We start from the raw sequence: 15,347 nt of genomic DNA on the forward strand, positions 1-15,347 counted from the left end.
GGATAGCTTACAGTGGCATCAATACGACATTCCGCAAGCATGCCTTGTTCCTTCGAGTCACTGCCATTTCCTCTTTTTGCTTTCATTTATATTGTGGTTAATTCTCTTCTTGTTCCCTATCTAATATGGCTCCAAAGTAGATTTTCTGAAACATGTACTATAAAAAAAACAAGGACTAGACCAAAACCAGTTTTGTTAGTCGGTCCTGTTACCTTTTAGATCCTTCTTTTCGTTATCAATTATGGCACCAATGTATACGGCAATATGGCAAATTCTGGTAGGAAATATGGCTGATATATCACATATATAAAATGGCAGGAATAGTCCATACCGCTAAACTACTCTAAACAGCAAAATTATGTTTGCTTGTTGATTTTTTAACTTTTATACTTTATGTCTCATATTTACAGTTTCTTTTGACTCTCAGTAAACACCTAATTCGTATTGGCTGTACTCCCTGAACACTAGTCTAAATGCCCCCTTTTCTACTAATCAGGTCGAATTTGCCCCTAACCACGGATACAGTGAGACAAATAAGAAAAAAACATTCAAAATCTCCGACTGGTTGATGGTAGGATTGGGACATGGAAATCCGTTCCTGGATCTGTGGTCAAGGGCAAATTCGACATCTGGCAGCACACCTCACACTGTCACCTCATTCTTACTCCCTGTCCTGATCCCCTGACTACCACTCCCACTCCCACTCCCCCCACCCCCTCCGCCGCCCCCTCCTGGTATAAAGTGTAACTGCTCAATAGTGTTCTGCCTCTTCGAAGCAAAAGCCATCCTCCTGTCCCTGTGCCCCCCTAACGTCCCTGTTAACGTCCCTGTTCCCATGACGACCCCCGTGCCCGGTGCCTCTCCCGCCCAGCCCATGCCCCCGCTCATGTGCCCCGTCATGCCCGTGCTCCTCTCTTGCTCCCTGCCGGACGTGGGGTGAGAGTTCATCTTGATCATGTGGTGCCTGTCGAGGGAGGGAGTGGCACACACATTCTGCTGAGACTGAGCCTTCTGCTGGGGGGTGAGCCGGGGCAGGGTGGGCACCATGCCGCCTCCTCCATGGGCATACGGATCCGTCACCCCTCCCATGCCTCCAGCCCCCATCCCCCCGACCCCCATCCCCCCGACCCCCATCCCCCCAACCCCCATCCCCCCGACCACTCCCATCCTCTCCTCTAGATGGTCCGGGGACATGAGCATTCTATCTTGGGTCTTGCGCGTCAAGGTTTGCGTGTTGGAGTTCTTGTTGGCGGCAGCCATAGCTTTGTAGTACTGGTGCTGTTGGTTTTTGGAGAGCCTGGAGAGGGTCCCTGTGTTGCCAGGGACGTCGCCCATGTTCAGGAGCTGATCCTGGGACTTGACCTTTCTCTTGGAGAGGGTCTCGTAGTTGGGGTTGTACTGGGGCTCCGGGGGGTCCAGGGGGTAGGGGTTGGGGGTTGGGGAGGTGGGCATGCCGGTGGGCTGGATCCAGGGACGAGCAGCATGGCGGGGGAGGGTGCCCCTTCCACTCAGGGTGTAATCTCCGCCCCAGTGAAGGTGGTGCTGGGATGACTGGAGGGCGGGCTGGGCTGTGTGGGGGCGACGCTTGGTGGTGCAGTAGCCGGAGGAATACTCGTCGAGTCCACCTTTCTCTGGAATCAAAAGGAACCGTTATAGGCATTAGTCGCATAGCTTATGATTAAGGCATTTACATTTAGTCATTTAGCAGACGCTCTTATCCAGAGCGACTTACAGTAAGTGCAGGGACATTCCCCCCGAGGCAAGTAGGGTGAAGTGCCTTGCCCAAGGACACAACGTCATTTGGCACGGCCGGGAATCGTACTGGCAACCTTCAGATTACTAGCCCGATTCCCTCACCGCTCAGCCACCTGACTCCATTGCCTTGAATTGGTTTGTGATGGGCGAAGGGGCGGGGGAGACTCACCCAGACGCTTCAGCGAGGAGTATCTGTTGAGCTCGGGCTTGGTGGCGCTCTCGTAGGACGGGGGCAGCTGAGCCAGGTTGTGGAGCGAGTGATGGAAAGCAGGCTGGCTCTTGGTGTTGTTGTGTTTGCTGGACAGGAGGGTGCCTCCGGTCGCCAGCTGAGCGTTGTTCATACGAGGGGTGCGCTCTTTAATGGAATAACGAGAAGAAGAATGCTGAGCGATTTCACTCCGCGATGTGAATAGAGTGACAGTACCGCAATCAACAACAACACGGCTGTTACATAAACGTCAAGTGAAATGTAAAATCATCGGCGTTTTACACGAACAAGTGCACCTTTATGTCACCGTGGTGAGGTGAATCTAACAGATATTGAGAGCAGCTGTGTTTGCATCGTGTGTCGTACAGAGCGTGAACTTCACCAGCTGCCTTACCGATGGTCGCTGTGTGTTTGGGACTGGAACCTGACGAGTGGATGAAATTGTGTTGCAAATTCCCCACTGCAAAACAAGAGGCAGTCATCAGCTGGAGACCGACAGCACGTACAGCCTAGCATGTGCTGTCGGCAGTTTCCGGGTCAATGGTATGTTTACATTGCTTATATCAAAGCTGACCTCCCTTCCTCTAATATATCTACAATGCTTATATCAAAGCTGACCTCCCTTCCTCTAATATATCTACAATGCTTATATCAAAACTGACCTCCCTTCCTCTAATATATCTACAATGCTTATATCAAAGCTGACCTCCCTTCCTCTAATATATCTACAATGCTTATATCAAAGCTGACCTCCCTTCCTCTAATATATCTACAATGCTTATATCAAAGCTGACCTCCCTTCCTCTAATATATCTACAATGCTTATATCAAAGCTGACCTCCCTTCCTCTAATATATCTACAATGCTTATATCAAAGCTGACCTCCCTTCCTCTAATATATCTACAATGCTTATATCAAAGCTGACCTCCCTTCCTCTAATATATCTACAATGCTTATATCAAAGCTGACCTCCCTTCCTCTAATATATCTACAATGCTTATATCAAAGCTGACCTCCCTTCCTCTAATATATCTACAATGCTTATATCAAAGCTGACCTCCCTTCCTCTAATATATCTACAATGCTTATATCAAAGCTGACCTCCCTTCCTCTAATATATCTACAATGCTTATATCAAAGCTGACCTCCCTTCCTCTAATATATCTGCAATGCTTATATCAAAGCTGACCTCCCTTCCTCTAATATATCTGCAATGCTTATATCAAAGCTGACCTCCCTTCCTCTAATATATCTACAATGCTTATATCAAAGCTGACCTCCCTTCCTCTAATATATCTACAATGCTTATATCAAAGCTGACCTCCCTTCCTCTAATATATCTACAATGCTTATATCAAAGCTGACCTCCCTTCCTCTAATATATCTACAATGCTTATATCAAAGCTGACCTCCCTTCCTCTAATATATCTACAATGCTTATATCAAAGCTGACCTCCCTTCCTCTAATATATCTACAATGCTTATATCAAAGTCTCGTGTTAAGGATACGTGTGTATTTAGATGTGTTTCCAACATGCGCTGGTGGCGTCTCACGTCTGTTGTCCTTGCTGGGTAGGCCAGGGGCGTAGAGGTTCTTAGGGGGTCTACCCAGCGTCCCCTGCCCGTCCCCAGAGGCCAGGGCCACGCTGTTGTTCCTCTCGTCCTGCTGCACTGGACTGGACTGGTGCCGCAGCATGTCCACCAGGGCTCTGAGGAAAACAAGACACAGAGGAGAGAGAAAACAGCTTGAAAATTCTGGGGGAGAAAATGAATGAGGGAATGAATTAGTCCGTTTGACAGGCAGGCAGTCAGTCAATAAGTCAGTCAGTCAGTTGGTAAGTTAGGCAGTCAGTCAGTCAGTTGGTAAGTTAGGCAGTCAGTCAGTCAGTCAGTTGGTAAGTTACGCAGTCAATAAGTCAGTCAGTCAGTTGGTAAGTTAGGCGGACAGTCAGCCAGTCGGTCGGTAAGTCAGTCAGGGCTGTCTTCTCACCTGGGCATGTTGAGCTCCCTGTTGTGGGCCTCCTGCTGCACTTTGTTGAACACCACCTTAATCCCCACGGCGACGGCCACCATGAACACCACCACACCGCCAATCACAAAACCTGTGTTGTGACTCTGCTGCTTCAGAGGGTCGAAGCCGGGGTCCGAGCCCTCGTCGTCGTCCGAATTGGACAGGCCTGGAGCCTGGGTTTTGGCCCAATCGGGAGAGTCGTAGTTCTTACAGCTGCCCTGCTCCAGGCGCTGGTTCTGGTCAGGACAGCAGAAGCGATAGTGGCAGGTGCCACAGCAGTAGACGAACGTGTCCTTGGAGCAGTTGAAGGGGTTGTCAAACTGGCCCATCACGTCATAGTAACCACGGCACGCGTCCACTTTCATCAGCTTACGGGGCGGGGGGGCCACCTGTGCGGCTCCGAGAGGGGGAGCCAGGGCCCCTTCGGCCGTCACGTTCTTAGGAAACATGACCTGGGCCAGGGGTCTGAGAGGGGTCTCCAAAGCTCTCTCTTGGGCCCCTAAGAGTTTCCTAGGGGCCTTGCCCTGGGGAGAAGCCGCCCGGAGGTTGGCATGAATAGCCAGGAGGAGGAGGGGGGGGCTGGGGGCGGTCTGGGGCCGGTCATGAGACTCACCGTTAAGAGAAGCAGTGGTTAGAGGGGGGGAGATCCCTACGGTGGAGAGGAGGGGGGCAGCGAGGAGGGAGAGGAAGGAGACGGCCAGGATACTGAGGTTGTTAGTGGGCGTCATCTTTACATGACTAAGAGCTCTATTTTCTGTTGTTGACTCAACGTAGTCACAACGTTGTATCCGTTTTTCCAATATAACCACGACAACGCCGTCTGAAGTATTTAGCTGGTTGCTATGAACTGTTTGGAATACATTGCGACTATCTTAAGTTAGTAATGTATTCTAATTGGTTTTCTTTGAATTTGTGCTGTATGAAATCAGTTAAAAAGATCAGTGGAAATATTTAATTAAGATAAAAGGATTAACTCCACTAACATAAGGTTATAAGTGTCAACCATCATTGACAAGAGGTATTTTACATTGGTTACCTAAAAGAAAAGTAAATTATTCTGATAATTTCACTTCTTGTTGAAATCTTGTGATAAACAAAAACTATTAGACCGTACAGCACTCAGAAGGACTTGAGCTTGTAAACATAACTGTGTAGGGTGAACCATAAATGCAAGATGTCCATATATCTGCATGTTCATGGTGTGGCTCTATATCCATGTAAACCTTGTCAGATGATGGCAAGAGGAACGTTAAGGAAACAGTCTTATACGTCTCCTTTGGCACTTGTAACAGCCTGTCACAATATGTCAAAACCACAAGCAAGAGTCGTGGTTAAATGTAAACTGTTCTTCTGTCCCCCGATCAACTGCTTAATTTTGTCTCTTGAAAGATTCAAAGTTGGCACTTAGTATTAACCTGCAGGCAAGTCGTGTTTGAAAAAGTATCAAAATCTCTATGCAAATCCAATATGGCCTCCTTGTATGTAATGCACTGTAAACAACAAGACGGCAAATGTTAGATTCTAATGTGACATTGGTCTGAATCTAAATGTTCTTCTGTAAACGTAAACCCTCTCTTCTAAACAGCTCTGGGGGATTAACCGCATCTACCACTTTTAAACCTAAATGTTTTATAGTCTAATCTAATATGTATAGGCACTTGCCTGGCACTTGCTGTTCCTCTGATTGGGATGAAGACAGTCCCACCACTGGCCTACATTTAGCGTTACAAGATGGCATACACTGCAAATGAGTGGTAAATATAAAACTGTTTGTCAAATATAGATTTCAAATAGATTAGCTAAAAACAAAGTTATTATGTCAGCATGGACAGGGTATCATGTATATTCCGTATCTAAATGTAGATACAAAAGCCTTTGATAATGATTCAACTATGTGTCATTTCAATGAAAGAGGACTGTGCAGCTCATGGCTGCTCTGAGCCTATCCCTTCAATACGTGAAATTATTCCTGATCTGTTTCCGATGCTGAGAGAAAAGAGCATTTTTCTAGAGAAATATGTAAATTTCTGAAGTTATTGTGTTGGAGGTCATTGGTGATAATAGACAGAGGCAGATCTGTCTCCCACACAAATTATAATTACATACAATTATCAAAAATGTCCCTCTCTGTCGCTGAGCACGTAGGCACGGACGGGGGGATAGGATGCAGGAAACTGCTGATGGCTCCACTTGTTTCAGTGCAATGTTCCTTTAACACTCACAGAAAAGTTCAGTGAAGGAAAACAATGAACCACACAAGACTGCGGCTTTCAGCGGTCCGAGGAGTCTTCAGCAGAATATTGCTGTCCTGGTTTGTGTTTGGATGTGGACAAAGGGGATTCGGGGCTGGAAGGTTTTGGCTGCTGTCGAAATCTCCTGGAACACAAATGACTTCATTTACATTTAGTCATTTAGCAGACGCTCTTATCCAGAGCGACTTACAGTAAGTACAGGGACATTCCCCCGAGGCAAGTAGGGTGAAGTGCCTTGCCCAAGGACACAATGTAATTTTTTTGCACAGCCAGGAATCGAACTGGCAACCTTCAGATTACTAGCCCGATTCCCTAACCGCTCAGCCACCTGACTCCCATTCAATAAGGAAGGGGATGTTCTGTGTTCACGATCACTCACACCGATACTAAAATTAAAACACCTGTGCAATCTAACAACCTAAAGCAATTACTAATCAAGTCCCCTGTGCATACTCAAGCACACACATACACACATACACACACACACACACACACACACACATACACACACCCACATATACACAAAGGCAGTTGAACATAGTTTTAAAAGAAGGTGGCATAGCAAATATTTTCCAGCCTATAGATTTCTCTTATTCAGTTTCAATTCTTGACGAAGAACAAACTATCCATAAGGTCTTTAGTGTAATCAGAAGTACTGCGAATAAGTGTGCGTAATTAATTGTGTGATGTGTGTTTATTGAGTGTGCCTGTGCCTTTTGCAGGAACACAAGCTCCTGAAAAGACGAGAGAGAGAGGGAGAGAGAGAGAGAGAGAGAGAGAGAGAGAGAGAGAGAGAGAGAGAGAGAGAGAGAGAGAGAGAGACAGAGAGAGAGAGCAGGGGGATAAATGTAGGGTAGGGATTTAAATGAGAAGAGAGATGGTGGGGAGGAGAAGAGCCAGAGGTATAGAAACAGAGACGATCGTGAGTGGGAGGGCGGCGTGTGGGTGGCAGAAAATCAAGTACATTTCTCCCAGCACTTACCAACCCAACACAACATAGCACAGCACACAAACACTACCACCATACAGACCAAAAAATGCACAACCTAGACAATATTACACAAGAAAAACATAACCATCATGAAATAAGACATTTTGAATTTGTATCAGTTGGAGGATATGCACGGCAAACAGTTTCGAAGCAGCTGTTTGAAGCAGCTACTGTAGTGTGTGTGTGTGCGCGTGTGTGTGTATTTGTTTGTGTATGTGTGCATTGTGTGTTTGTGTGTGGGCATTTGCATGTGTGTGTGTGTGTGCGTGTGTGTGGGTGTGTGTGTGTGTGTGTGAGTGTGTGAGTGAGTGTGTGACTACAGTTCGCTCTACAGGCATCCCAAGCTTCTCTGAACTCGGTCTCTCTCCTTCATTCCTTTTATTTCTCCTGCTCTCTCCTCCTCTCTCCCATCTCCCTCATTCTGCCCTTCTCTCTCTTTCTCAGATACCGTGCGTGGGCTGAGGCAGCTAACTCTCTCAGAATAGCACTGCAGCTCTGTCTGTGTGTGAGAGAGGAAGAGAGAGAAAAATGAGGTAGAGTCCAATCTACACCCATTAACCAAAGCACATCTCAAACTTCTCGTCCTCGTCCTCTCCCCCCCCCCCCCCCTTTTGACACTGCGATGTCTTCTGTTTGTGCAGACCGCCCGTGTCTCATCTCCACTTCCTATGATTCCACTCACTCACACACTCAGCTAACCAGCCAGCCAACACCTCGAGTCTACCAGGGAATCTTGAACTGCTTTTAAACGCTACTCATCCACAAAGCTTTTACCTGTACACTACAGCCTGTTACTCATACCTGTCATGTTAGATCCTATTTAAGAACGGGGTTTTAAAGGGTTTTATCCCTGTGGTTTTGTCTCGTCCTGCATGGTGAAGCACTGCAGTCGAGGAGAGGGGGCAGAGCGAAGGCCGTCACACATACTGAACAGGAGGGAGAGATGCAGGGCGAAAATGAATGGGAACGATAGGTGAATGGCAAATAACTCAATATTGCACAGACCATCTTGATGCATCCCTGCAGTTACGAGATGATACGCAGTTTAACTTCCTAGCACTCATTCAGAAGACGATCGTTTCATACTACGCACATGCCCACTTATCATTGCCTGCAGCAACAGAAGGAACTGCCTGTTAACTTCTGTGTTTCAGAGTAATACACAGGCAATCCAATGCTGCATACATCAAAGCAGAGACCAATACTGACGCCTACCAGTTTGAAAGGATGAGGGTGTGGAGATAGAAAATACCCCCTGCCTTGCTTTTCCTCATCTGATCAATAAATTGCATAATGTCAAGAGTCAATCAAATATCAGGTTGAAATACCAGCACTGTGCACAACAGCACCGCCAATTAGTGACTGGCAGAGGTGGACGTGGTATATCTTACAGCAGGCTTTATTCTGTTATTCTCATAACTGCGCAATGAAATGTGTATCTTTGACTGAATCTCTGTATCTTCATCACTATTTTGTAGGTTTGTGTATGTTTGCATTAAAAACTTGTAGGTAATCCGCAGCAAGCACAGAGGCATGTGGGTCTCGGGTATGACTTGCATGTATCACCTACTGCCTGCGTGTGTACCAGAGAGTGTGTGGGTGTATCGGCACCGGAGTGTGTAGTCTTCACTGACTGGCTGCGTCGGGTGTGTGTTGTCAATTGTCTCCTGCCTAACCTGTAAAAACTGTGTCAATGGACTTTGTCTTATGTCTTGCCTTTTCACTAACGGTTATGGCGCAGCCTAAATCAAATTGTGTGTGGATCTATTGCCTCAACAATTAGGCAAATGATCATTATATTGTCTAACTTTGTAGCAGTACATCGTATAATAGAACTAAATCGTTCATGTGTGTACAAGAATACCAGACACAATATGCAATCATTTGGGCAGATGTTAAACATAATTCTACATAAAAGGTGAATATTGTGTCGTGCCTTACCTGCGTGTTGCTCCGGGAGTTGATACTGAAGAACAGTCGAAAAGAGCGTGCGCACTGTAGCCTATCTCTGATTTTCAGATGAAAAAACAGCCTGGTTTGTTGTTAGGCTGAATAGTATGATGAATGTAAAAAAATGATACACATCCTGAAATTAGCAAACTTGTGGTTTATAGGCTGAAAGTTGAAGTTGTTTGTTCTCTAACGACGTTCCAGCACCGTCGACAGGCTTGAAGGAATCAAAATAAGGTATTATCCCACTTATTTCTTCTTCAATTAAGCTAAATGAAAGCAAAACAGCCTTGTAGAGTCGGGTTGACAATGGATTCTGCTGCAGCAATATTCTTACTTTTCGAGGTTAAAAATTATGTTCGCCACACATTTTGTGCATAAAATCCATGTGTTGCACAGTTATGTAGTTCAATAGGCTACAAGGTATCGCCCACTCACTAGGATAAAATCGGTAGGTCCATATAAAAAAGAAACATTTAACGTTTAACTGTTGGGTAATTTTACTTATTGTAAAAATTCAATTATTTCCTTCAGACGTTTTCATTCTTGCGCGGCGCTGAATGCCTTTATTTCAAACTGGAATATAGGCTACACAGCCTAGATTTGAGCGACTGGTCTCGTCGAGGTCCGCCACGAAGGAGTGTGCGTTCATTGGTCAGGTCTTAAACCGATGCTGATGAGAGTTTAATTCCACGCTTTTCGATGCTCGATATCAACTCAATAAATAACGATTATGAAGACGAGCCAAAAATTAGAGTGGATGCCAACGGTTGGGTACACTGAAACTTACATATTGCACACAGGTGCTGAAAGCAAAGTGTCGCATGGCTGTCAGAGGACTTCATGCAAATGTGATAATCTTCCAGATGACAAGGATGCAAATTGCTAAATCGAGGATCCGTGGTAATGTTCTATCTGCTTCCTTATAACGTTCTTTCCCCATCATCTCGTGGATGGAAACTGTATAGCCCAAAGCTGAAAGGAGAGAGAGAGGGGAGGGGGGCACCAGTTGCCACAGCAACTGTGTCATTATGTTGGTGACAATTATGAAAGCGATGAAAGCGGGTGGGGGAGTTGGGAGAAGACTCGCGCAATCGTCAGGATCGACACGGAGTGTCAGAAAATCTGTCAATCAACCAACGCGAATAATTCAATGATGCGTTTCAAATGTGAGACGTTTTGTGCATATTGCTATTGATCTGTTTTGTGGATAATTCTCATTAAAAAAGACAATTTCACTGGACAAAACATAGGGCTATTGAATTATCCGCGCACATACACAAGCTGTTATCCTGCTATATGCCTGCTACAGGCTACAAGTTTGCATCAGTGATCTGAATGCACCAAAACGTGTTGCTGCCACCCTGCTGTGCAAAATCTAGAAATAAATGGCTGACCATCAATGCAATTGATTCCAGGTGGACCCTGTGACAGGCAAGGATAAAGGGGGGACTGGGAGGGGGCATGGCTGAACACATTTCTAAAAGAGGTATCATGGAGGTGTCACAGCCAGTCCAGACCCCAGGTGCCTGAGGCCCTTATAATTATGTGCATAGCAGCTTTCTATTTCCACACAGGTGAGAGGCTGATGCTTATTGCAGCGAGGCAAATGAAAGTCGAATGAAATTCTGCCGCACATTTCAGTGGACCTGGTGCAGGTTGGTAGCCTGTACTAGGGGTAGGGGGCACATATGCATCAGGAGTCAGGTGGCTGAGCGGTGAGGGAGTCGGGCTAGTAATCTGAAGGTTGCCAGTTCGATTCCCGGCCGTGTCAAATGACGTTGTGTCCTTGGGCAAGGCACTTCACCCTACTTGCCTCGGGGGAATGTCCCTGTACTTACTGTAAGTCGCTCTGGATAAGAGCGTCTGCTAAATGACTAAATGTAAACGTATGCCCTTCGAGATTAGCTGTATCTTCACCATAAGATGACGTAAACACGTGCGTTACAGTGGCATGTTCCGACTCTCCGGTGGTGACCTGTTTGTGCTAGATTCTAAGTCAAATCTTCACCATACTCAGAAATTCAGAGACTGATAACACAATTCGATATCTCAATTTTTATTAATTTAAATAACTTAAATGGACACAAAAATACCCATCCACACGTCTGAACGATGACTTGGTTTTCCAAGGCACCTGTTGCTTCAACCTCAGCTGAAGACAGTGCTTGAGAATGTTTCCCTGGGAAATGTAGGCCCCAACATGCATTCAGAACTGAGGAAGAAAGGGTGCCAAGGAAACCATGCCAAAGTAAAGCACTAGGTGGGGAGATCAATTCTATCAAATCTGTGGAGTTTTCCCTATAGAGAAATATGCTGCTGTATCCATCTGATGAGAACAGGGTAGCTGTTGTATAGAGCCATAGAACTGAGAGGGTATCGTGATTCAATCACCAAACTAAATTGCATGGATTGATACAGCTAATCTTCTAGATACTGTATACCCAATCCAGCACTGTAGCCTATTCCTCTATAGCAATCCATCTACATCCTCATCCACACACCTAGACAGCTGAATATAAGCATACTCTAAACCACTATTGAAAATACTGGACCAAAAAAGTACAAATATTTGTCAAATAGACAGGGGAGAGAAAATGAGACAGACCACAATTAGATTACTTCAGGTCCCTGTCAAACTCATTAAAATAACTGAATGGGGTTTTTTTTCCACTTGACCTAAGAGCATTTTCACAAGTCTATAATACAGACCTATACACAAGCCAGCTACATTTCTAAAAGGATGAAATAACTGCATTTTTATTCCATGAAGACAGGACATACTGAACAGTAAATTAAGCTTGTACTTGCTTTGTTCAAAACAAATTGAATTTTGGCTATGAATCCTGCTTTGGAGAGTCAAATAGACCAAACCAGCTGCATAATCTTACACTCACACTTCTAAAACAACATGACTATCTTGTTTTGATTGAGGTATTTGAAATCGGATATAGCAAAACATTATGAACGAGCCCAGGTTCCCAACAGGAGGCTGACTAGACAATACACAGTACTGTCACAGCAAAAGGAACCAAGTTGAGAAGGAGGGATAGTTTTTATAATACGCCAGCAAACACTTTGGGCAATAAAAACCCTTTTTGCAGCTGGATGCCAGACATTTTCAATAGTGGTGTGTATGTAAAGGCTATGAAAGGTTACAAAGTCATGGCAATACGGTTTCATGACCCTCCGACTTCTCCGCTAGCATAGGGTCAGAAGGGAACATATGGTATCGAGGAAAAATCAGGTACATAATATGCAATGAGTACAAAACGGACAGTACAACCATGGGGATAGAAAGAATCAGGGAAGTGGAACAAAACAAAAACATTATCTGCACACTTCAATATTTATATTTACACACAGAATGCATCTAAATCATTAAAGTCGCCTCAAAGCACGCTTTTTATCCGTTTTCTTTTTTCCCACTACATTACTATTGCTACTGCTGCTTGTGCTGTTTGCGTTGGCTCCGTTACCCAGGGCTGCAGCGGGAGCCATCCCCGCTCCCGCTGCCCTCTTAGTGGGGTCGCCTGCATGCTTCTTTGGCTGTGGTCCGTCGGGGGGGTCCTGAGGGGCCCCCGAGGTGCCCCCGGGGCATCCCATGGCGTGGATCTCCGTGAGCAGGCGAGCACGGGACGCATATTCTGCATAGTCCTCCAGTAGGAGACGCCCTGCCTCCTCATTCAGAGCAGACTCTGGGTTAGGATGGATCAGGAGGCACTTGATGGTCTGAAAGAGGAGGAGGGGCGGGGAGGAGGAGAATGAGGGGAGAGAAGGAGGAGGGGGGAGTAGAATAGAAAAAAAGTATTAGCTTTTTAGCAAACAAATTCTTTAGCTAACAAATTGTCATTCGTCCAACATATTTGCTGCGTTCAAAAGACTAACGTACAGTAACCAAAAGCAAGCGTGAGGAGGTGTTGCTTACAAGTAATACATGTCTGAGGCCAAGCTCTGCCCTCCAGTCTCTCTTCAACACGTTGACGCAGATCTCTCCTTTGTGTCCCACATTGGGGTGGAAAATCTTAGTGAGGAAGTAACCTTTGGGTGGCACAGCAGGAAAATCCTTCCCCAAGACGAGGCGCATACGAAAAATACCCCCAGCAAATGGAGTTCCCTCTGGGAAAAAAAAAAGAAGAAAACATGGAAGACATTTCATAAATTGAAAGAATTGCATGTTTTTATTACTCCAAATTCAAGTGAATCTATGTAAATATTCCAGACAGAATAGCATTGTTTAGTTACCTGGTCCTTCAATGGCTGTGTGCAATTCTGTGATGTCCTCTTCACTGGGGTATATCTTAATACCCTCAGGGGGGTCTGCTGCTAACGCAGAAACCTCTTTATATACCAGACGCAGAACCTGAGGAGGCAAGTTCTCCACATTGGAGTTCTGCAAAGGAATTAAAACGGTTAGCTAACCTAATAATTGCATTTCTTCCGTTTAACCCACATTCCAAACGCTGGTGTTTGAACCCTTACTTCCACACGTTAGAAGCAGGGGACTGTTACTGTCCATCTAGTTATGTAGATAGTTTGATGGCCAATTTAAGTTAGGGGTGCTTGTATATTCGCTAGCTTGCAAACTAGACCATCTTTTTTAGCCCCAACAGCCAGTATTTAATCGAGGATCATAGCTAACTGATATGGCCACATACGCTAGTAAGACGTGGATGTAAAAAACTAGATAAGCTAGCACTATGAAATAGAAGTGTCTAAATATATGGCCGACTATCGCTATATTTTTCCCTAGCCAGCCATTCTTGTCAATTTAAGGTTACAACATCCTAAAAATCTGAAACAGACTAGTAGACTTCGCCGAAGATAAGGCCATAGCTTGCTAGCTAGCGGTAGCTAGCTAAATGAGCCTTGGCTAGCAACACGTACGCTAAGACGGCTATGCTTAGCTAGCTAAACCAACGACAGACTCAATTAGCGGCACTAGCGACGTCGTATAATAGCTAGCTACAGTCTTTGGATGAGTTAATATTTAACTGGTACATTAAGAACATGTATATAGCGAGTCAAAATCTCGAAAGCTTACCATGTCTTCAAAACGTTTCAGCCAGCTGGACTATTTCGGGTCGGCGATCAAGCTGGCAGGTTAGCTTAGTTAGCTGGTAGAAATGTTCAAAGGCTTCACCGTTAGCAACTTGGCTAACAAACTCAGACAGTCGCAGGAGGCACAAGATGCTGATTTAAAAACAAACTTGGTATTTTTTAAATGAAAATGTCAGGTCCGATGTGTGCAGAGCAAACTACGGTAATCGTCCAGTGTCACAGTGACTTTTCGTTTGTTTGCAATGCTAGCTTGCCAGCTTTTCTCTGTTCTCCGTTTAGCCTTTTCGTTGACACAGGAACAAAAATACGATACTCGAAATACTGCCTCGACCAATCGTGTAAGAGGACCCAACCGACCTGACCAATCACTGGTCAGGAATTCCTGTGAATCTCATAGTTGGCAGCCTCACCAGCCATCTAACGTCGACGATGTAGAGAACACTCTAAAACCATAGGTGCGTTTGAATAACGCAGGCCACACAGCCTGCCCCTTTTGTGTTTGTGTGCATGTATACGTGTGTAGGGATTATGTGCATCGGTATATTTTAAGGTAGGTCAGGGACAAGTAAATGAGATAAGGGACTTGGAAATTTAGTAAAATAGGAGAGAGTGAGAGAGGCAGGAATAAATACAATCCGCTGAATAGATTAATACCCCAGAAAGTACTGACAATAGTAAGATACCCGTCAACTACATTGAGCTGAATAGATTTTTGTATCCCCCAGTGTGGAGAAACTGTCACACACACACACAAATAGTTTCTCCACTTATTAAGCAATCAGCTGCTAGGTAGAACAACTTTTAATTTAAATGAATTGCATGAAACCTTAATTTTTTTTATGCAGTTAGACAATTGAGTCATAAATACATTGTGTCCTTTTTTTGTTGCACAATTTATGGGTGGAAAGTTGATCACATCTCATCCATAATGTCTAGACCGCGGCCCCTGCAGTATCAAGTTGTCACCACTGGAGTGCGCTTTAATACTGCTGTCTGTCACTACGTCCACGAAATTATCAGATTTTTTTTTACACGTGTGTTTTGTTAAAACGCTGTCAGTTTAAATGAATGCTACATTTAAATCTTAAATGTCGACGTAGTAGGCTTATGCAAGGAAT

The 15,347-nt window shown here is 45.0% G+C and overlaps 2 protein-coding genes across 2 annotated transcripts; both read right to left on the minus strand.

Moving 5' to 3' along the window:
* Positions 1 to 35: 35 nt before the first annotated feature.
* On the minus strand, positions 36 to 10,119 carry LOC134023571 (protein shisa-7). The gene is made up of 6 exons (XM_062465777.1): positions 9,160 to 10,119; positions 3,955 to 6,351; positions 3,519 to 3,673; positions 2,358 to 2,423; positions 1,925 to 2,110; positions 36 to 1,631 (listed from the first exon to the last, which is right to left on the minus strand). Exons 2-6 carry the CDS (start codon positions 4,701 to 4,703, stop codon positions 643 to 645), a joined length of 2,145 nt encoding a protein of 714 aa, XP_062321761.1. The 5' UTR covers positions 4,704 to 6,351; positions 9,160 to 10,119; the 3' UTR covers positions 36 to 642.
* A 1,092-nt stretch (positions 10,120 to 11,211) lies between these two features.
* ube2s (ubiquitin-conjugating enzyme E2S) lies at positions 11,212 to 14,656 on the minus strand. The gene is made up of 4 exons (XM_062465903.1): positions 14,213 to 14,656; positions 13,414 to 13,561; positions 13,097 to 13,287; positions 11,212 to 12,900 (listed from the first exon to the last, which is right to left on the minus strand). Exons 1-4 carry the CDS (start codon positions 14,213 to 14,215, stop codon positions 12,550 to 12,552), a joined length of 693 nt encoding a protein of 230 aa, XP_062321887.1. The 5' UTR covers positions 14,216 to 14,656; the 3' UTR covers positions 11,212 to 12,549.
* Positions 14,657 to 15,347: the final 691 nt, after the last annotated feature.

Source organism: Osmerus eperlanus, chromosome 7 (genome assembly GCF_963692335.1).
Source record: "Osmerus eperlanus chromosome 7, fOsmEpe2.1, whole genome shotgun sequence".
NCBI lineage: Eukaryota > Metazoa > Chordata > Actinopteri > Osmeriformes > Osmeridae > Osmerus > Osmerus eperlanus.

Coding starts and splice junctions, on each gene's coding strand:
- LOC134023571 (XM_062465777.1), bottom strand. CDS start 4,703: ATGACGCCCACTAACAACCTCAGTATCCTGGCCGTCTCCTTCCTCTCC. Junction 2,111..2,357: donor CAAACACACAGCGACCATCG/GTAAGGCAGCTG, acceptor ATTCCATTAAAG/AGCGCACCCCTCGTATGAAC. Junction 1,632..1,924: donor CTCCTCGCTGAAGCGTCTGG/GTGAGTCTCCCC, acceptor TTTTGATTCCAG/AGAAAGGTGGACTCGACGAG.
- ube2s (XM_062465903.1), bottom strand. Junction 13,288..13,413: donor CACAGCCATTGAAGGACCAG/GTAACTAAACAA, acceptor TTTTTTTCCCAG/AGGGAACTCCATTTGCTGGG. Junction 12,901..13,096: donor GCCTCAGACATGTATTACTT/GTAAGCAACACC, acceptor CTCCTCTTTCAG/ACCATCAAGTGCCTCCTGAT.